At 63.0% G+C, this 20,384-nt stretch overlaps 1 protein-coding gene across 2 annotated transcripts in view; it reads right to left on the bottom strand.

Annotated features, from left to right (window-relative positions):
- Positions 1 to 2,177: 2,177 nt before the first annotated feature.
- Positions 2,178 to 20,384, bottom strand: part of HIP1R (huntingtin interacting protein 1 related) — a 28,123-nt gene continuing 9,916 nt past the window's right edge. Inside the window, exons 2-32 of one of the 2 annotated variants that reach the window (XM_042963112.1) lie at positions 15,699 to 15,762; positions 15,018 to 15,160; positions 14,730 to 14,786; positions 13,418 to 13,498; positions 12,940 to 13,016; positions 12,553 to 12,614; positions 10,669 to 10,809; positions 9,343 to 9,400; positions 9,168 to 9,243; positions 8,881 to 9,021; positions 8,719 to 8,780; positions 8,562 to 8,634; positions 8,271 to 8,454; positions 8,088 to 8,176; positions 7,884 to 8,000; positions 7,686 to 7,787; positions 7,218 to 7,412; positions 5,877 to 6,024; positions 5,674 to 5,760; positions 5,200 to 5,307; positions 4,912 to 5,048; positions 4,560 to 4,670; positions 4,291 to 4,349; positions 3,991 to 4,021; positions 3,845 to 3,907; positions 3,436 to 3,536; positions 3,209 to 3,314; positions 2,988 to 3,111; positions 2,851 to 2,912; positions 2,531 to 2,737; positions 2,178 to 2,322 (exon numbers count right to left, since the gene is read on the bottom strand). In XM_042963112.1, coding sequence (XP_042819046.1) covers positions 2,275 to 2,322; positions 2,531 to 2,737; positions 2,851 to 2,912; positions 2,988 to 3,111; positions 3,209 to 3,314; positions 3,436 to 3,536; positions 3,845 to 3,907; positions 3,991 to 4,021; positions 4,291 to 4,349; positions 4,560 to 4,670; positions 4,912 to 5,048; positions 5,200 to 5,307; positions 5,674 to 5,760; positions 5,877 to 6,024; positions 7,218 to 7,412; positions 7,686 to 7,787; positions 7,884 to 8,000; positions 8,088 to 8,176; positions 8,271 to 8,454; positions 8,562 to 8,634; positions 8,719 to 8,780; positions 8,881 to 9,021; positions 9,168 to 9,243; positions 9,343 to 9,400; positions 10,669 to 10,809; positions 12,553 to 12,614; positions 12,940 to 13,016; positions 13,418 to 13,498; positions 14,730 to 14,786; positions 15,018 to 15,160; positions 15,699 to 15,762 — 3,114 coding nt within the window. In that variant the 3' untranslated portion in view covers positions 2,178 to 2,274. Of the gene's footprint in view, positions 2,323 to 2,530; positions 2,738 to 2,850; positions 2,913 to 2,987; positions 3,112 to 3,208; positions 3,315 to 3,435; positions 3,537 to 3,844; positions 3,908 to 3,990; positions 4,022 to 4,290; positions 4,350 to 4,559; positions 4,671 to 4,911; positions 5,049 to 5,199; positions 5,308 to 5,673; positions 5,761 to 5,876; positions 6,025 to 7,007; positions 7,114 to 7,217; positions 7,413 to 7,685; positions 7,788 to 7,883; positions 8,001 to 8,087; positions 8,177 to 8,270; positions 8,455 to 8,561; positions 8,635 to 8,718; positions 8,781 to 8,880; positions 9,022 to 9,167; positions 9,244 to 9,342; positions 9,401 to 10,668; positions 10,810 to 12,552; positions 12,615 to 12,939; positions 13,017 to 13,417; positions 13,499 to 14,729; positions 14,787 to 15,017; positions 15,161 to 15,698; positions 15,763 to 20,384 lie in introns of those variants that run through there. The other variant, XM_042963113.1, reaches the window with a different exon arrangement.

The following is a 20,384-nucleotide window of genomic DNA, read 5'->3' on the forward strand; positions in this document are numbered from 1 at the left end:
GGCAGATAGGGAGCTTACAGCCACACTTGGTGAGGACACTGGCTCCCTTCTCCGGGCCCCCCGTGCTTGTGAGGTCGTCAGGGAGGCCCGGCGGTAGGGGGCGTGGTGAGCTCAGACGCGGGGCTTCTTGTCTGGGGTCTCCAGTTAAAAGATTTGCTCACTGAGGACATGCTTTCAGAACCAGCTAACCTTTCTGGGGCTCGACTAAGCGGACTCGTGCCAGTTTTCCCTGGTAGCGTGTGGCGGAGCCAGTCGTCTGCTTGCAAGTCTTTCCTGAAGCTGGTTTCCCTTAGAAACGAGAACCAGGCCCCGGTTCCATCGCCCTGTTTATGAAGTTTTCAAAGCACTTCACCCCACCCACACCGCATACTGGTCCGGAGGGGGACAGGGCCCCACTTCATGCTCTGGGAAACCCCGGGCACAGGGAGTGAGACTCTCCTCCGAGGCCACGTGCGGTGGAAGCCACCCAAGTTGATCTTTCTCTGCCCTGACCTGCATGGTCTTTGTGCCACAAATGCCGGTGGCCTGCGGGGGAAGGGGGCGCGCTGGGGGCCGCGTGCCAAGGCAAGGCCGCCTGGCCGGGAGCCCTTGGCGGGGGCGCCCCCGCGGAAAGCGGGTGTCTGCACAGCCAGCTGTGCTCTTGGGAACCCAGAGGCCTGTTAGGCTCTCTCAATACGAGGCTGTGTGTGGCCACGCCGGTTCGGTCCGGACCAGATAGGAGTCCGCGTGCCCACCGCCAAGCCCCGGTGTGGGCCGTTCTTAACTGCGGGGACTCAGTGGTCACTCCTCCCCCTTCCCAAAGAAGCGTGGCTTCTGACCGGGGAGGGGGAGGGGGTGTGTGTGGACAAGAACCCAGGGGACTTGGGGTGGCAGTAGAGGCCAGGGAGGAAAGGCCCAAGCCGCGACTCACCACGGAGGTGTCCGTCCTACGGCCGCAAGTCACGGACTTCCCAGGAAACGAGCCAGGCGGAACCAGAAGCAGCTGTACAAGCTCTTCCGTAGTTCCAAGTGCCCTGTTACCTGCGGCAACTAAGTGGGTCCCTGCCCTGCGGTGCACGTCCCGGCCCTGGAGAAATGACAGCCCAGGCGCGGCCCCTCATGGTAGGGCAGTGACGACAGTCCAAGTGCATTTTATTGCCAGTCTGACTCTTCAACACAAGGAAAGACTAAAGGCAAAGCAGAAGAGCTGGTTCCTTGTGCCCATGTCCAGACCGTGGCTGGTACCGGAGCACCCTGCGGTGGGGGGGGAGCTGCCGGTCCTCTCCTCCCAAGCACTCCCGGCGGGGGGGAGGGGGCAGGGGCCCAAGGAACACACGTTCTTGCAAATCCTCCTCCCAGTGGGGTCAGGGCAGGCCCACGGTGAAGCGGGGCTGCGGCCAGGCTGCCGGGCGGCCCCTTCCTGTGGGGCACAAAGGTGCCCTTGATCTGGAGGACGGCAGGCAGGCGTCCTAGTTCTCGGGCTTTTTGTGGCTGAGCTGGGGAGGCCTTCGAGAGGGCTGGCCATCACCTCATGAGGAGGGGAGGGGAGGGAAGGAGGCAGGGGGGAGGTGGGGGCGGCAGAGGGGAACAGGCAGAACGGGGCCTCCAGGGCAGGAGCAGCCAGATCAGGGTCATGAAGGACAGGACACAGGAGGGTCACCATAGATTCCGGCGGAACAAACTCCCGGAGCGACCGCGCAGCACCTGTGCCCGCCGGGCCCGCATCTCCCCAAAGGTCCTGTCCTCCACACTCCCGTCCCCGATGCCTTGGAGCGAGGCCCAAGGAGAAAGGGCAACGCTAGGCCGCTCTGGAGCAGTCTGCTTTGCTCGAGGCCACCCCAGCCCCATCGCCATGGACTCAGTGCCCGAAAGCTCCAAGTAGCTACCACATCTTGCCTACGTCCCCAACAGCCAGCATGGACTGGCCGTTCATCGCTAACCTCAGACCTTGAGTTCAAAAGGCAGGGGAGGTCCTACCCAAAGTCCCTCTCCTGGGGCCCTGCTTCTCAGGGTGAATACAAACTCACGAAGGAAAGCTTGAACTCAGAATGTTACAAACGTTCCATGTGTTTCCTGAAGACGTTGTGGCTCGGGCCTGCTAGATCCTGGCTGCGCTCACGAGTGCCTGTTGCAGACGGAGAACCGGCCCCTGATCCTTTGGGTTCAGCGAGGGCTGGGGACCTCGGGGACACTGATCCGGTCCGTGGGGTGGGGGACCACACCCCGGGGAGGCTCCGCAGCCGAGATGGGGCGGCCACCCAAGGCCCAGGCCTGCCTGCTGGCCCCCTCGGGAGCCTAGTAGTTCACGAGCTGAGCCGGGTAGATGCCATCCTTCTTGTCCAGCTGCGGGAGTCAAAGTTGAGGGGCTCAGCGAACGTGGCTGGGCCCCCACGCACCCTACCTCCCCTCGGCCCCCTGCAGCCTTCCCACCCCCACCATCCTCCCCGTGTTGCTGGAGCAGCGTTTCTGCCCCGAGTCCCGCAGACTGGGGAGCAGAGACAGGGACGGCGCCCCTGGGGCCCCTCCCCGCCCCAGTGCCGGCGCTCAGCACCTGCTGGTCCTGCCGGGCTGCCACACTGGGCTTCTGGGCTAGCGGTGGCTTCCTGGAGGTCCCACCACGGGGGGCAGCACTGGGTCGGCTGGGCTCCTCCTCGCTCAGTGTCCCCACGCCGCCAGCCAGCACGTAGTGCTGCTTCCGCAGCTCCCCCAGCCGCATACGCTCCGCCTCCAGCGTCTTCTCCAGCTCCAGGACACGAACCTGCAGCCCCACGTGCCCGCTCAGCACAGCCGTGTGGCCCGCCCCGCCCGCCCTCCCAGAGCCGGGCCCTCGAGGAGCAGCGGGAGGCACGGAGGCCAGCCGCAGGCACCCACCTGGGTCTCCATCTCCTGCTTCTTCAGCTTGATGAGGGACAGGCCGGAGAAGTCCATGGTGTCTGTGGCCAGAACGGGACGGGGTTAGTGCCTCTGCGCCCGCCCCCACCCCGGCTGCGGCCAGGGCCCGGGCTCACCTCTTTCTTCGATCTGCTCCTGGCCCGATCTGGTGGAGGCCACCACGTTGGCGGCCATCTCGTTGACGGTGCGGGAGCACTCCTGCAGGCGGCTCAGGTGCGGGCTGTGTTTGTCTGCCTTCACCTGGGGGGGGCGCGGGGGCAGGTCAGCCTCACCCCTAGCGCGTGGGGCCCGTCTGCCACAGCCCAGACCTGAGAGGCCTCCGCGCGTGAAGCCTCACCTTGGAGGCCGCCACCAGCTGGGCCGTGCTGGCTGCGATCTCGTGGGAACAGACGATGAGCTCTTCGTACTTGCCCGTGTGGAGCACCACCCTGTCGGCCGACTCCCTGCGGGCAGAGCCGGGCGGGGCCTGGGTCTCCGACCCTCGGGGCCCCGGGCCGCCTCCACGCTCCCTCCCCAGACCCTGTGCACCAAACGCCCTGCCGCCCCCCACCTGGGGCGACATACACCAGCTGCGTGGCTCCCCAGCCCACGGCCTTGGAGGCGGAGATGAGGCCTTCGGTCCACCTGGAGTTCTTGGCATAAAATTCCTGCTGCGTGGCTGCCCCCTAGCGACAACGGGAGGGCAAGGCAGGGCGGGGGGGACCAGTCAGTGACGGTGCAGGTGGAAACAGAGCCCCACGTGGGGCCCCTCTGCCTTCACCTCAGCCACGAGGGTACGTCCCTGGGCCGTGGCGGGATTCAGGCGTGAACCCCGGGCGCACGGTGCGCATCACTGGGTGGGGGGAGGGTGTCGGATCACTGCACGCTCCGGGAAGCTCGTGCCTGAAGGAGCCCTGAGGTCAGCTGAAGCCCCGGGTGGAGTGATCCGGAGGGCTCTGAGCTCATGCCCCCTTCGGGAATCGGGCCCGCTCACCCTGCCGCCCTCCACGATTTCCTTCTGCAGGCTGGTGGACGTCGTCACCAAGAGCCGGATGGCCTGCCAAGACCAAAACACGTGTCACTCTTGGGGTGGTCTTCCCAGGCACGCAGCCCACCCTGGGGTCGCAGTCAGCCACTCACCTTCATCAGGTCTGTGCACGAATTGAGGATCCTGAGGCGAGCAGGGAGGTGCGGGGGCAGGGGCAGGAGAGAGAGAGAGAGAGAGAGAGAGAGAGAGAGAGAGAGAGAGAGAGAGAGAGAGAGAGAGAGGAATCTACAGTGTGACCCTGGAGAGCCTGCCCTCCGTGTGGACCACCACGGGGCCCGACACGGCTGTTCAGCAGGCCGGGCTGCACTTGTTCCCGGTCCCTTGTGGAGAGCTAGGCAGGCAGGACAGAACACCCCGGGGTCTGGGGGGCTCGGGAGTGAAGTGGGGCTCACCTCTCGTTCACCTCTAGCTTTACCCCGGAGCTGGCATGGCGGGCCTGGTTCATCATGTCCTACGGCCAGTGACAGAGGTCAGCGGGCTGAGAGGGCGGTGTGAGAGGAAGGGGGATGCGGTGCCGGACCAGCCCCCCGCCCCCCAAACGGCCGCGGAGCCGTCCACCCCGTGCACGGGAGCGCAGAGGCGGGCAGAGCCCGCACTCGGCCCAGCGCAGCCCCCGGGGCTCCTGCAGAAACCGGGGGAGCCCCCGCGCCCCAGGCCTCACCTCGATCCTCCGCACGGCGTCTTCGATGGCCGCGGACGTGGCCGCCATCTCCTTGTCCACCACGGCCCCGAGCTCCTCCTGACGCACGTCCAGGCTCTTGGGCTTCAGCTCCTGGGGAAGAGGCATCTCGGAGTCAGGCGGGGCGGACTGGAGTCCCAGCAACCCCGGGGAGCCTGGGAGAGGCCGGAGCGGCGCTCTGTCCCTGCCCCGCGTCCTCCAGCTGCCAGCGCCACACACGAGCACCGGTTCGGTCCGAAGTAAAGGCGGGTGCGGGGAAGTTGGGGCCCCGAGCCTCACCCCAGCGTCCTCACCCCCGCGGACCCCCACCCGGCGCCGCGGCCACACACCTCACCTGGCCCAGCTGAAGGATGCCCCGCAGCGGGGTCCGCACCAGGCCGGGCTGGGCCTGCTGCAGGGTCTGCTGCTGCTGCAGCCGCCCCACGAGCTCCAGAGCCCGGGCCCCGCACTCCCGGCACGTGTCGATCAGGCCTGGGCGGGGAGAGGTCCGTCAGGGGCCGGCACCCGGGAGCCCCGGAAGATGCCCCCGCGCCGGGTCCGACGCCAGGACCGGTGTGTAGGCCCCCGCCTTCCCTGGGTCCACACGGGCCCCAGGTGGGAGTCAAGCCCGGGGCCCACTTACGGTCGGCAGGGTCGGTGGGTGCCAGGTGGGAGGTGGCACCGCCGTTGACGATGGTGTCTGCGGCCACGTGGGAGAAGTGGGTCAGGGCCGCCACCAGCACAGAGGCGTCTGTGGGGGAAGGAGAAACGGAACCCTCACGCCACTGCCACAGAGCGAGGCCGGGCCGGGCAGGCCGCTCACGTCCTCTGCCCACAAGCCTAACGGGCACCACGGCCCGGAGAAGAAGCAGGCTCAGGGGGGTGGGAGGTGTGGGGGGGAGAAGAGGAAGGTCACGGGGAAGAAGAGCCTACGCCACGTCAAGCGGCTAGACAGCAGCCAAGCCGGGAACAAAGCTAGGTCTGGGTGATCCCAGGCTCCCCGGCAGGCAGGGCCGGGCTCCCGGTGGGCGTGTGCAGGGGGCACGGCTCTGGGAAGCTCCCCGGTGGCAGGAGGCAGCCATGGCCGGCGGAATGGGCACCCCGCCGCCGTGCTCACCTGACCCGGACACCAGGTACTGGGCATGGCCCTTCTCCAGGGCGCTCACGGCGTCCAGGGCTGCCTGGGCCCTGCTCACCAAGTAGCCTGCGGGCACAGGGAGAGGCGGTCAGGGGCGGAGCCCGCCCGAGGCCTCATCGCCTTCCGCCCCTCCTCTCGGGGCGGGCTGAGCACCCCACCGGGCAAGGAAGGAAAGGCCCTACCCGGCGAGCTGGTGCAGCGCAGGTGCAGGGGGTCATCCAGCTTGGCCACGGCGTCCCGCAGGATGCGCTGGGCCTCGGTGGCAGTGGCCCGGAGCGCTGCAAACTGCTCGTCCACGAGCCTCCGCCGCAGTTCTTGCTCCTGAGACTCCTGGGGGGGAGGGGAGAGGCGGCTTGGACATCCCAACCGGGGGTCAGCGCCGTGGCAGCCAGGCAGGCGGTCAGCTGGGGCCCCCGCGGGGGAGGGAGGTCTGAGGAGAGGCCCCACTCTGACCCCCTGCTTGGACTGCTCCATCACGAGCCAGCGGGCAGCTTGGCAATAACAAGACAACCGACGGGGCGCCTGGGCGGCTCAGTCGGTTGAGCGTCCGACTTTGGCTCAGGTCACGATCTCACAGTTCGTGAATTCGAGCTCCGCGTTGGGCTCTCTGCTGTCAGCAAAGAGCCTGCTTTGGATCCTCTGTCCACCCCCCTCTGCCCCTCCCCCACCCTATCTCCAAAAAACAAAAGACAACCAAGTTAAAAAGCAGACAAGAGATCTGAACAAACATTTCTCCCCAAATACACAAAAGGCAATGAACACACACAAAAGACATTCGACACCACAAACCCTTAGGGAAACGTGAGACAAAAAAACCACAATGAGATACCACCTCACCCCCGCTAGGGTGGCTAAAACGACCACAGACAGTAACAAGTGCTGTTAAGGTTGTAGGGAAATTGGGGCAGCGGTTAAGCGTTTGTCTGACTTTGGCTCAGGTCGTGATCTCACAGTTTGTGAGTTTGAGCTCCACAGAGCCTGCCTCAGACCCTCTGTCCTCTGTTTCTCTGCCCCTCCACCCCGGCCGGTTCGCTTTTTCTCAAAATAAACTAAAAAAAAAAGGTTCCCCAGAAATGGACAACTGCATACGTTCCTGGCGGGAACAGAAACGGCACAGCCCCTCTGGTTTATGGCGTTACCCCCAACCGCCAAAGTGAAAACACCCACCAACTGATGAACAAGTACACACAATGCCTTCTGGCCGTGGGACACTACTGGGCCACACGACACTCGGATGAACCTGGCCAACACTGCTCGGTGAGAGAAACCAGTCCTATCGTGAGGTCCCATCTACCTGCATCGTCTGCAATAGGTCGATCCAGAGGGGAGAGAGGCTGCCAGGGGCTGGGGCTGTCAGAGGGGAGTGGGGATTAACTCCTTCGTGGGTGAAGAGTTTCTTTTTGGAGTGGTAAAAATGTTCTGGAAGTACAGGGCGGACACGCAACCCTTTGGTCGATCGGGAAGCAGGGCGGGTCTCGGCGCAGCTGTTGCTGTGCTGGGGGAGGGGGGAGCCGGGGCGTCACCTTGTCCGCCAGCTGCCTCTGCAGCTCAGCCGTCTCCCGAGAGCCGCGCTGCTGCTCCTGGCTCAACGCCGCCTCCTTCTCCCGCACCAGGCCCTGGGCCGCCAGCAGGTCCGCCTCCTGTCGCTGCACCGCACTGCTCAGCTCGGCCTTCTCTGCACTCAGTGCGTCCAGCCTGGAGCTCAGCTCCGAGCCGCTCTGCAAACACCCGGCACGTGAGCAGGGTGGCCCTGCCCGCACCCCGTCCCCACCCAGGGTCACAGACTGCCCCCGCGAGCTGTGTTCTCCTTAATCTCCCCTTAGAGAACTTCCCGAAGGCCAGGGCCTCCTTCCCGTGTCCTCTGGGTCAGAGCTGCACCCCAGGACTGAACCAAGCTACTGGCATCCGGGGATGGCCCCGCTCACGGCAAAGAGGACCCTAACTCCTGCCCGGCCGGCTCCCGGAGGCCACCCCACGTGCCGCGGCCATACCTGCTCCGTGCGGCTCAGGGCCTCCCGCGTGCGCACCAGCTCTCCCGCCTTGGCCTCCAGCTCCCTCTTGAGCTTCTCCAGCAGGTCAGTCTGCTCCTCCAGCTGGGACAGGACAGCGGGTCACGGCGGGCAGGGTGGGGGCGGGGGAAGTGACACCAGAGTCGGGGCCACGGGGGCCCACGCACGCCCGGGACGCACCTTCAGCTCGGACTCCCGTCTCTCTTGCTCCATCTGGAAGGCCAGCTGCTCCTTCACCCGCGCCACCTCCTCCTGGCTCTGCTGCGTCACCGTCAGCTGCTTGGCCGTGTCCGCGTTCTGCGCAGGTGAGGCACCGGCTCACGCTCCGCCACCGCCAGGGGGCCCCACTCAGCGTCCGCCCGGCACGCCCGTGCCTCCACCTACCTTCCTGAGCAGCTCGGCGTGTGTGCTGATGAGCTCGCTGTGCTTCTCCTTGAGCTTCTGGTAGCGCGCCTCGGTGGCGCTGGCCCTCTCTGCAGGGGGCAGGGGAGGCGGTGGTCCCCAGCCGCCCGCCCGCCCGCCCGCCCGCCGGCCGCCCCCCGCCCCGGGCCCGCGCCGCTCACGCACTCTCGGCCTCCTCGCGCAGGCCCTGGTTCCGCTCGCCTTCCCGCTGGGCGGCCCGCAGCTGGGTCAGCTCGTGGCGCAGCTGCTCGTTGTCCACCAGCGCCTTCTGCTTCTGCTTCCGCTGCTCCTCCAGCTCGGCCTCCAGCGCGTTCACCTGGCCCTTCAGCTGCGAGACGTAGCGCTGGGCCTGTGCGGCCCGAGGACGGTGGTGTGGGGGCCCCGCGCGCGTGTGCGTCGGTGGGGGTGCGCCCCACGGCCCGGCCCCACGGCCCGGCCCCACGGCCCCGCGCTCACCTCCAGCCTGATCTTCTCCAGCTCTGCGCGGAGCGTCTCCACCTCTCTCTTCAGGGTCTCGATCTGCACGTCCCTGGGGACAGAGGGCCTTCAAGGTCAGTCCTGACCGCCGCGCGGTCCCCGCCACAGGCGGCCCCCGGCCCTCACCTCGCCTCACCTGTCATCCTTCAAGGAGCCGTTGGGGGGTCCGAACGTCTGCTCAAAGAGGTCGGCCACCACCTGCCACACAAGCACGGTGACCCAGGGCCACGCCCCCGGGCCCTGCAGGCCAGGGGAGGGTGCGGGCAGAAGGCCACCCGACCAAAAGGGGGAACCTCACCGCTGGTTCCCCGGCTGGGGGCCCCGTGCTGATCTCAATGAGGTTCTCGGGCTCCTCGTCCTCAGGGGCCTCCTCGGGGATCACCACCACAGGCTTGATGTGCTCGGCCAGCGCTGAGGCCCGCAGGAAGTTGGGAGGTCCCTGGGGGAGGGGCAATGAGTGGGAGCCGCTCACGGCCCCGGGGGAAGACCCTCTCAGTCTTCCCAGCAGGCACCCGGGGCCCCCCACGCGCCCAGAGTAGGAACAAGGCTGCAGCCCAGGGGCAGCCTGGGGAATAGGACAGGTACCTCAGGCAGCCGGGGGATCTGGATGAGCCGCTTAAAGTAGAGCATGTCAGAGGCTCTCCGGAAGAAATTTCTGAGGCTGCAGAGGCAGATGAGGGGAGGTCACAGAGGGGGGCCGGACCTGGACAGGAAGCCCAGCTCACCAGGCCGCAGAGCCTCCTCCCTGCCCGGGCCATACCTGTGAAACTGCTCGTGGAACCGGTCCCTGTGGCCTTGCAGGGTGTCAGCTGGGAGACCTGAGGGCAGGGACGTTGGACAGGACTTCCCCTCTGCCCCCTGCTCTGTGACTTGCAAAGACTTAAGCTTCCCTCCCTCCCGTTCCCACTCTGCTTCACCACATTCTAGAAACCATGGTAGAGGGGAGAGCACCTGCTGCCTGGCCAGGCCCCCCACCAACTGGGAGAGTGAGGTGAGGGGTTGTGAGGTGAGGGGAGACCCCTACAGGGGTGTGGCTCTCGACTCTGAGAAGGGGTGGGGGGGTGGGCGCTCCAAAGTCAGCATCTTGACCACAGCAAGCCTGACCGGCGCATGCCTGTAGGGGGCGCTGTGAAATCGCTTCTGGACTCCAGCTTGGGCTGATAGCATTGCAACAGCTCATTCACCCCAGGCCCCTGGTTCTCAGGGTGGGGCCTGGGGACCAAGACCTCGACCGGGGCCAAACCCTCTGTGAACGGGGAGCAAATGACGTGCGCCTCTTTGGATGTGTCACGCCAGCCTGCGGGATGCGAGGCGCCCCAGTGGGCTGCCCTCGGAGGGCAATCCCTCCTTCAAGACCAGGGATTTCAGAGAACTGCAAACGTGTAAAACCACACCCCTCGTCTCACTAGACCCTGGTGTTGGAGAACAGTGCTTTTCCACCACAACTGTGGTGGTTATGTTAAGGCTAGTGTTCTACATCACATTTAACTGAGAAGTATTTTTTAGGGGCGCCTGGGTGGCGCAGTCGGTTAAGCGTCCCTCTGCAGCTCAGGTCATGATCTCGCGGTTCACGGGTCCGAGCCCCACATCGGGCTCTGTGCAGACAGCGTGGACGGAGCCTGCTTGGGATTTTCTCTCTCTCTGTCTCTCCCCCTCCCCCCACCTCTCAAAAATAAACATTTTTTAAAAAATAACTTTTTTAGGGGCGCCTGGGTGGCTCGGTCGGTTAAGCGTCCGACTTCGGCTCAGGTCATGATCTCACGATCCGTGAGTTCGAGCCCCGCGTCGGGCTCTGTGCTGACAGCTCAGAGCCTGGAGCCCGTTTCAGATTCTGTGTCTCCCTCTCTCTCTGCTCCTCCCCTGTTCATGCTCTGTCTCTCTCTGTCTCAAAAATAAATAAACGTTAAAAAAAAAAAAAAATTAAAAAAAAAAAATAAATAAATAAATAACTTTTTTAAATGTCTTGATCTTCATTTCTGATACAGCCAATATCTGTCAACGTAAGCCACCTAAGCACGGCCCTCTGTGGCTCCGGCTGAGCCTCAGGGGGCCCGAGGCAGGGCGGCAGGGGGCCGGGGGGACTTACAGGCGTGCAGCTTGAACATGAGCTTGACTGTGTAATGGTAGAGGTGGCTGCAGTCCTGGATGACCTGGATGAGGGGAGCCAGGCGGCACTGGCCCGAGGACATCTGGGACACAGCGATGGCTGTGTTGAGCTGCCGGAAAACTGCAAACAGAGGTGGAGGGAGCAGCATACGCATGGGAAGCTGGGATGCGGCCTCGGTGACAGGCTCGTGAGAACAGTGCAGAGGGTGGGCCCCACGCCCTCATCTCGGGGCATCGGCAGAGCAACCCTGGGAGGCAGCGGCCTGGGGACCTGCCTTGCTGGTTCTAGCCAGGCCAGAACAACTCTGTCCCAGGTCCTCGGACACAAACACGCTCCAAACTGCTAGGGCAGGAGCCCCTGTGCTTTGGCTGCCCCAGATGGACCCGAGAGCCCTCACAAACTAGGGCAACAGCAGGGTCGGCGCAAAGAGAATACAGGTCAGCTCAGCAAGGGTTTCCAAGAGCCACCACGCAGTGCTCCCGGAATGAGGGGCTGGAGGGATAGGGTGACTTCGAAGGTCCTGTACCCGTGGGCCTCGAGCTCATCCTGTCTTCGAGGGAAAAAGGAGGCTCAAAGCGGTGTAGCCAAGTGCCTCATCTTACAACTGTGATGAGAGCCACACGGCAGCCGATCGGGACCTGGTTCTGAAAGCCCCAAGTGACCCCAAAACCTCACTTGCACCCAGGGTCAATCTCCCCTGTCCCTGACAATCAAGCCTTTCGTGAGATCAGCCAAATAGGAGGGCCAGGGACAAACACGAGGCTGCCCCCACCATAGCCGGCCTCTTATCCAGGGCACAGAGAGAAAGGACAACGGGCAGACCGCACGCCAGGGTGGCCCACGCACGACACAGATGCCAGGACAAGCCCTGGGGCCCCGTCCTCACCTGGCCTAGGGTGGGACCGTTTGCAAACCTCCAAGCCCAGGAGGAGCAAGACGCAGCTAAGCATGGTCCTTCACCCTCTAAATCTTAACATTCAATTACGTGTCACATCAAGTACATCTTCCTATGAAAACTGAAACGCACATAAAATACTATTTGGGGTTTGATACAAGGCAAAACCATTTCTCCACTGAGGGGCATTCAGGATGGTTCTCCAGGGAGACGCCGGCCTGTGGACCGCTAGGCTGCCCCTTCTTTGTGCTTCATCAAGAGGTGAGCGTTGCAAGGGGCGGGGCGCCCAACTGTGGGTTTTCTCTATCTTCCCTTGTGGGGGGCCGCTGTGAGAAGCACGTCTCGTCCCTGCCAGTCACAGGCCGGCGGCCACGCTCCCCAGTGGGGTCTGGGCTCCTCTGGGTACAGCTCAGAGTCCAGATCCAGGAGTGCCAGGAGGCTGCCCAGACCCACCTCTCTCAAATCCCGATTTTCCCTTAAAAAGGCATTTGCTATTCGTTCTCCTACAAAGAGCACTGAGTCACCCAACAAGACATCCTGAAGCTGCCGCCCAGAACAATCCCCTCTGTGGCCCCGAGAGCGCGAGCCCTCTGAGATTTCCTGTCCAGCAGCTGCTGGGTCCCTGGGCTGTGAAGTCCATGACTCACAGGCCTTTTACAGCAGGAAACACGCAAGATGACCCGAACCGACTCTCTCCTGGGAGGGCTCTGCAGATGCCCGACGCAGGGGGAGCCGAGTCAGGAGGGGGCGCTGCTCCTTGGACACCTCTGAGGCCTGGTGCCCTGCAGGAGCAGTGGACACCTCTCCCCATGTCCTGGGGGCACCTGGAGGCCCCCTCACCCCCTCCTAGCAGGGGCATGGACACCGGGGGCAGAATAAGCTGGTGGGGCTAACTTCTCATCCGGCTCTGGGCCCTGAGGAACCACGCAGGACCCAGGGGGGCCGGGCCTCCTCCTTGCTTGGCTTACCTGATTCAGAAAGCCTCAGCTCACAGTCCATGTAATCAAACATCTCCACGGTGAGCTGGAAGCTACAAGGGGAAGGCGGAGGGCTGAGCGGAGGGGCAGGGGACTCGCCGCACGAGACCCGCCCCCCAGGCGGGAAGAGGAAACACGGTTCATCCAAGAGCCTCTTCGCCGGACAGCCATCTTTCAGCCAAAGAGGCCAGATTCCAAATAAACCCCAGCCCTTGAACTTCAGCCTCATTTCCTAGGAACGGGACCCTCTGCCCCAGCCAGCCGCTGATGAGCACCTGGCCTCATGGACCCAGAGTGTGGAATGCTAAGGGAGCCACCGGGGAAACTGAGGGAGAAAGGAGGTGGCACCAGGCAGCCACACTGTCCTGAGGGACTCACATGTTGTTGACGTCGGTCCCAGCAGTTTTCTCCAACACTTCGTCTGTCACTTCCAGGCCCGCAGGAAACTGGGGGTGCTGTGGAGAGGACACCCCCACTCAACTGAGGCCCATGCTGGCCCCGGCCCAGAACGGGTTCTAGCTTCTGAGGAAAGGAGGAGATGCTGGGGATGCCCCCATCTGCCCCAGGCACTGGCTGAGGGGGCTGCAGGTGGCGGGACAGATGGGGGACAGGGAGGAGGGGACGTCCAGCCAGGGCAAGAGGCTGCCTGGAGCCAAGGGCAAAGCAGACACTCCCCCCGGCATTGGAGGAAAACGTCTCAAGTTGCCGTGACTCTCAAGGCACCCTGGGCACCTCTGGTTTCCCCTCAGGTCAAGGTTGGGACACAGTAGATGCCACCACCCGGCTTCCCAGGATATCACAGAGAAAAAAGCCCAGGGTCCTCCACCCCCAGCCCCATGACGCCCGAGGAAACTACCTTGAGGTGGAAGGAGATTTTGGTCAGCAAGAGTTTGGTATAAACATTCACCAGCTGTCCGTAGCGGTCATGCAAATGTCCCTGTGGAGAAAGGAGCGCTGGGATGAGGGTCTCCCGCCCCAGGAACATGCCCACAAATCCTACAGGACCTGTTCACGCTTTGGGGCCAACGAGACAGCAGAGGCGGGAAGGTGCAGGACGCCAGCTGAGTGTCCCTCCCCCACCCGCCACACGGACAGACGTTCACGCACAAATACCGCTCAGCCCTCCAGAGGCCGCCAACGCATCCCTAAGGGCCTCCGCCAGCCCTACGCTTTGTCTACGGCTCTTTGTTGTTGTTTTTTTTTTTTTTAATTTTACTCCTAGTCCTTCTTGCCAAAGAAACTCTTGCGAGAAGAAGGCTCTTTGTCCAGGGCAACAGGCCAGCTCAGAGTTGGGACGCTTCATTAAAATGCTGGTGGCAGCCGAGGAGGCACATTCTGCCGGGTCCGTGTACACATCCTCCCAGCTGCCTCCCCGGTCACCTCCAAACACCGTGGCCCCTGCGAGCACGCGAACTGGGCCCGTGTCCGCAAACACCACCACGGGCACTATTTTCTTGACTTCGAGGGACATCTGTGAGACACGGCAGCTCGTGTCTACGCCAGCAGGGCCTCCCTCTACAGCCCAGCTCCGAGGCCTGCCCTGACCCCGGCCTAGCCCATGAGGTCCCAGCAGTACTCCCAGGTGACAAATAAGGCCAGAGGTCCTGTCCCCACCCCCTTATTCCCTGAGGTCTTAGAATAGATCTAGAATACAAGCTTTTGGGGCTCCCAAACTTTATTATGGATAAGAATCTTCTGGGAAGTTTTTTGAACCCAGTTTCCAATCCTGAGATTCTAAAGCAGCCCTGGTCAGGGGGGGAAGGGGGTGGCGGGCAAGGAGTCTGTACCCCTCACATTGGCTGTAACCGCCAGTCAGACACTCAGACTGAGGTGTCGCCACATTTCCCAGCTCACAGGGACTACAGGGCTGCTGAGTTTCTGGAGCTAGGGGGCCCATTAGTTATGCGTTTGGAGCTTCCCAGACAAGACCTTAAAAGCAAGGCTGAGGTTTCATTTACTGACGTCCGTCTGCCCCCAATGTCTCCCCAGATAACACTGTGACTTCTGCTCTGAGGGAAAGGAGGGAAAAGACACCCATCTGCAGGGAGCTCCCATTCACTTGGCCCCACGAGCTGGGGGTCAGAACGCCAAGCGGGACCGTGGCTGGGCTTTCTGGATGATTCCCTCCGCAAGGTGCTAAGGCCGCCATGCTTGCTCCCTGCACTTACCCACAGATCTCCGATCTCCCGAATGTTGCTCCGATGGCGTTGGCAGTCATGTAGCACCTGCAGCGGCAGCGGGGGGGGGGGGGGGGGGGCGGGTATGAAGAACCCAGACTCACGCGGGCGGGGTCCCAGCGTATGCACCGCCCATGCTGGCTGGCTCGCCGAGGGCAGGGAGGGGTGGGGACAGGGACACTGCTCTGCCTCCCTGGGGTGCTGGCCTGCTCAGGCAGCAGCAGGTGGAGGGCCTGAGAGCCCCGCCCCTGTCAGCACCAGCGGAGAGTGGCGACTCACATTCGGGTGCCCGTCTCGGAGGACCTTGTGGAGCACGTGGCAGAACTTCCAGCTGAGGATAGAGCTGCTGGGAAGGGGCAGACCAATGGCGTAGGACCAGAAGGTGAAGGCCCCCTTCTCATGGTGAGTGCCCAGAATGATGCCTACCAGGGTCAAGGCCAAGTGCAAGAGGCAGAGACTCAAGCGTAGGGAAGGCTGGGGTGCTCAGCGAGTGCAGCTGAGTGACGCAGGGAGAAGGCTGGCCCCTCACCCACAGCCACCCAGCACCTTCTCCCGACACCCCTCTCCCACCGCATCTGCAGGAGTTCCCCGAAAGCGATGGTTTTCTGCCAAGGTCAATCCTCACAGATTTAACCGGGACCGACAGCCTAAGACTATAGATGGTGTTGCCCAGATGGGACTGAGAATGTAAAACCAGCAGAGCAAGGCAGGAGACCCGGCTGGCCCGGGGCCACACGAGCATGCGCCTTCTCGGGCCTCTGTCTCGTCGAGGGCACGCTTGACAAAGCTCTGGTGGCCAGCCACCTGCACTGTTCCCCGCCCCCCAATTCACTTCCCACCAAGTCCACAGTCAGAGATAACGCAGGGCAGGCCCACACCCTCCTCTCACTCTCCCTGCCTCCCCCCAGAGACCAAGAGGGACAGCGGCCGGCCTGCCTGAAGCAGGGAAGGGAAGGATACGCCGGGCATGCTTCTCCTTCACGGGGGCCTCCTGGGTGTTGATGGCTTTGCTGATGCTGATGGCCTGGGAGGGAACAGAGGAGGCAGAGTTCAGAAACTCACCAGGCAGACTTCTCCAGAAGACACAGGATGGATTCTTCCCGTCAGCCAAAGGAAGGTGTAGAGACGCAGAGGAAAAGGAAGTTCTCTCAACCTAAGCGAACCAGAGCTCTGAAGACTTTTCTTTTACTTGACTCGTACAGCTCAAAATGAGTTAATACCCGATGCCAAAAAGCCCCTGGGAGCCTTCTAGGGGCTAGGATATAAGGACAGAGGCTGGGTGGTAGCTGCAGGACCCCGCCTCTGGGCAGACACCTGTGTGTGCTTAGCTCACCCCAGAAGGGGAGGCCCCCTGGGCCCCAGCGGGAGCGGCCACTTGCAACAACGTGGCATCCTCCGCCCTATCCCTCCTGAGCCCTCGTGAAGACACGTGTGTCACCCCCCATCCACATTACTGTGGGACAAGGCCACACGGCCACTACACGGAAACAAGGGACAAACCCAGGTCCTGTGGCCCGTCTGCCACGCGGGCCACCTCCCTCCTGGATGGGGACAAGTCCTGACTCGGTGCCTACCCTCACTGAAGCAGATGGTGACCGTGGCCCCTACTGGGGGCGGTGGGAAGTGGGGGGATCCGCTCAGCATACCTGCTGCTGCCACTCGGGCACTGAGCAAGCAGCCATGTCACTTGTGGGCAGAGGTCCTCACCCATGTCCACCTGCTGGGGTCCTGTCTCCTCCCCCTTGGGTCAGAGCCTCCACAGCCCGAGGCCTCCTGGATGGGGCTGCTCCCTCAGCAAAGGGCCCCAGCACTTGCCGCCGGTCCCAGCTTTCCTCGCAGGGATGTTTTATTCCTCTACCTGCAGGCAGGTTCTACAGGCCTCTGTCCAGCTGCCCAGCACTGAGCTGGGGACATCAATGTTTGTGGCTGGAGAAGAGCCGCCTATGTCCCCCGGTGGGAGCGACAGGCAGGTGCCCGGCAAACCTACAGACGCGATCCTTCCGTCCCCCACTGGCCCTTCCCCGGGGCTCACGGCAGCCTGCCCCCCAGGCCACGCAGGATCTGCAATGGCTGAGCAAGGGTGGGGGCTGCCCTCACCCTGCAGCCCGGGACCCATGCCGGCAGGTCAAGGCCTTGTCAATAGGACGCGTTTGTGTGGTGGCCTGACTCAGACAGGAGTGGGAAGGGGACGGGGCAGAGGGAGCCCCACAGGGCAGCCCCGACACTTGCTTTCCTCTTAGCCCAGAGGCCGCCACGCCATCCACCTCCAGCATCCTCAGAGCGTAACTGCCCAGCCTGGCCAGGAGGCGGTCCCCCCCTGCACACGTCCACCACGAACCGACTTTGGGCCTACTTGGCAAGGCTGTGAGATGTCCTCTGTCGGTAAGAAAAGCAACCCCACAGGAGCAGAGGCAGGCCTCTCCCATCAGGCACGCAGCTGCTGAAACCGGCCCCAGCCCCCGCCCCCCCCCCCCCCAGAGCCCACTGTGACCCCACTCACGGGACACAGGAATGCCGACCCCACACCAGGCCCCTCAGGGGCCACTCTCCTGGTGTCCCGTCCCAGGGTCCCAACGGAAACCCAGACAGGCTCTGGCTTCTCTTATTCCCAAAGCTGCGGCCAGCCAGACCTGGAAGGCTCCCTTGGCCATCTGTGTGCCCAACCTCCGCCAGCACAGCCTCCCTGAGGCCTCAGCGCCTGGCTTTGTTCAACAAGCATCACTGAGCAGCCGCCGGGAGAGAAGTCGAGCCCAGCCCCTACTTCTCCCGGCCCCACATAACCACCACACCCCACCCAGGCAGAACTCTGTCCACCACAGTGGTGGCGACACTGATGATCGCCAACTGCCGTCTCCTGGGTGATTGCGCTGTTCCGGGAACAGGAGACACCTCCAGCAACAGCCGTAGGAAGTGGGCATGAGCCCATCTTCCTGATGAGAAAACTGAAGTATAGAGAGGTTAGGTGTCCTGTCTGTACAGCTACTAAGGACAAAGCCAGGTCTGGCTGCCTGTTGTGTCCTTAGCGACTCTGCCATACAGCGTCCCAGGCTCCTCCCTCCCATACGGGCACAGAGCTGGGAAGGGGCAGGCAGGGGTGGCCGTGCACAGGGCAAGGGCGTGGGGCCACACCTCTCCCAGCAGCAAGCAGCTGCCAGCTCATAAGCCGGGAGTGTCCGGTCTCTGGGGGTGTGTAACTCCATCCCCCAGCTGCCCTGACACCTGAGCTGGCTCTTCTGACGACTGCCACCTGGTCTAGCCTGATCCGGAAGATTCGGGGCAAAAGCAGAGCCGAAGCGACACATGCTGAACAGGCCCAGGAGGAGGCTGTGGATGCAGAGACGCAACCCCAAGTCAGGGCAAGCCGAAGGGGCGTCCACAGTAACTGCTCTCCCTCCTGAAGGCCGGTGCTTTCTCCTCCTGGGGGCTGCAGCTGGAGAGCAGAGGCAGAGACGCGCCCTAAAGGGACAGGCTGGCTAGGGCCCAGCAAGGGAGGGGAGTGGTGGGGCGGGCAGCCCTTTCCTCCGAGCAGGGAGGAGGCAGGGAGGAAGCCGTACGCGGCAGGAGCCAGCAGTGGCTGAGCCAAGGTGGGGCGCCAGGGTGAGGCAGTCCCGCCTCCCAGTCGTCCCCCGGGTCACTCGACACAGCCTGTACTTCACCGATGGTCCAAATGTATACTGAGCACCCGCTCACTACTGGGCACTGGACCCCTCGAAAGACCACCCCCACCACCACCCCTTTTGGGTCTCTGCTCGCCAGTCCCGTTCCTGCTGCCACCCTACGTCAGTCTCCCCTGATTAACGCTTTTCCACGCACTCAGCTACTCAGCACCCCCTGACAAGGATGTCTTCCTTATTTGTCTATTATCTGAAGGTGAACGCCATGAGGGAAGTGTTTCTGCCTCTCCGGCTACCCCCAGCCCCTAGATGGTGGCCGGCACATGAAAGATCTCCCAAAGCGGGAGCCCCGGTGAGATGTGGTGTCTTGGGTACAAGGCAGGATCTGGCCATCAGGCTCCTCCTCTCTCCCCGACCCGCCCTCCCAGTGCTGGCGGCAGGAGCAGGGTCCCTCCCGGGGTGGGAACACGGCCCCGTTGTGTGCAGGGCAGCAGATGTGTGGGTCGGGAAGCCTCACAAGGAGGCACAGTGTTCACACAGAGGGAGTCTGTGCACACTTCACAGGGCCTCGCTCTTCCTACCAGGCACAGCAGCCAAGCCTCGTCCCGGGAGGGGATGTCAGGCTCCGGGGACCCCGTCTGCCTCCCTGGCCGGTCCTGAGTGGGCTGCAGGGGTGGGGAGAGCTTCAGGGTTCTTCTCCGTAGCGCCGGAATCTACGCGGGGCGACTGAGACACAGCTCAGCTTCTAGGGTTTACAGTCTCAAGGCGGCTCCACACAGCGGGGTATCCTCACAATAGCCTGCCAGGTGGCTGGGGGGAAATTCAGAGGGGAACCCAGCACTGCCATGTGGGTTCTCTCCAGCCTGCCGGCCTGAAAAATAGGCTTCTTCTGGCCCTGGTACAGCCACCTAGGCCAGAACTACCCCGGCAGCTCTGACAACAGCAAATTTAATCCCTCACGGCTGGCGGGATCAATTGCCATGGAGAGAAACAGCTTGGAGTGGAATGGATTGATCAGAGGCCTGGGTGGAAAACCCAGAGCTGGAGAGAAGGGTCCTGGGGTGGGAGGGAGGACAGGTGGTGACTGTCTGGGGATCTGTCTGCTTATCTGACTCCCGGGGAAAAGAGGGAACAGTTCCCTTGACCTTTCAGTGGTTGGGATGGGGGGGGCTAGGGAGTGGTTCTCCCACTGCAGGAAATCAGGACAAGAACAACAGCGGGGAGTTCCGGGGCAGCCGTGAGACCCCAGAAATGCTCAAGGGGACTTTGGTGGGAGCTGGACGGTCTGCAGAGACAGGTTTCTTAGACCGGGGAGCAGGAGACAGCGAACGGTTTTACGGGCATTCAGGCCACTGCTGCCCTTTCTGTGCTGGAAAAAGCCAACAAGTCCACACTCCAGGCCCTGGGCAGCCACCTCGCCTGCAACCCTCCACTTGCTCCACCCAGCGTTTGGATGGTGAGCGGCTGGACCTTCCGAGGGGCAGAGGCGGGTACAAGGCGGGTACAGGCTAAGGGATGGGAAGGCTCTGGCATGCTCTGGACAGAAACAAAATCGCTTTCACCAGGAAGCTGGTAAAAGGTGTATTTCATGCCACAACGACAGCAAACTAGGCTAACTTAATAATAAAATGATTTGTATCAAGTTCGGCCAGGGCCCAAGCTGCGTGCTGAGCACTTTACCAGTATTACCTCATTTAATCTCCTAAGTAACCTAGGAGGAGGCAGATGAGGAAAAGCGAGGCTTAAAGAAGGTAATCACTTGCCCAAGGTCACAATAATGAAACGTTGACCAAGTGCTTTTGCCCCGCCAGGCACTGTTCTAAGTGCTTTGCATATTGACTTGACCCTCACACAACCCTCCCTCCCCCGTTCACACGGAGAGGGAATCTGCAGGACTAGACCCAGGCTGCCCGGCTCTGGAGACTGTCCTCTCGGCCACCACTCCACCACTGGGTCCTGGAGGAGGGAGGCTGAGCCAAGGAAGCAGTGCGTCAACAGACGTCCTTCTTTGTCCCGCCACAGGAACCCTGCA

The sequence above is a fragment of the Panthera tigris genome, chromosome D3, assembly GCF_018350195.1.
Source record: "Panthera tigris isolate Pti1 chromosome D3, P.tigris_Pti1_mat1.1, whole genome shotgun sequence".
Taxonomy (NCBI): domain Eukaryota; kingdom Metazoa; phylum Chordata; class Mammalia; order Carnivora; family Felidae; genus Panthera; species Panthera tigris.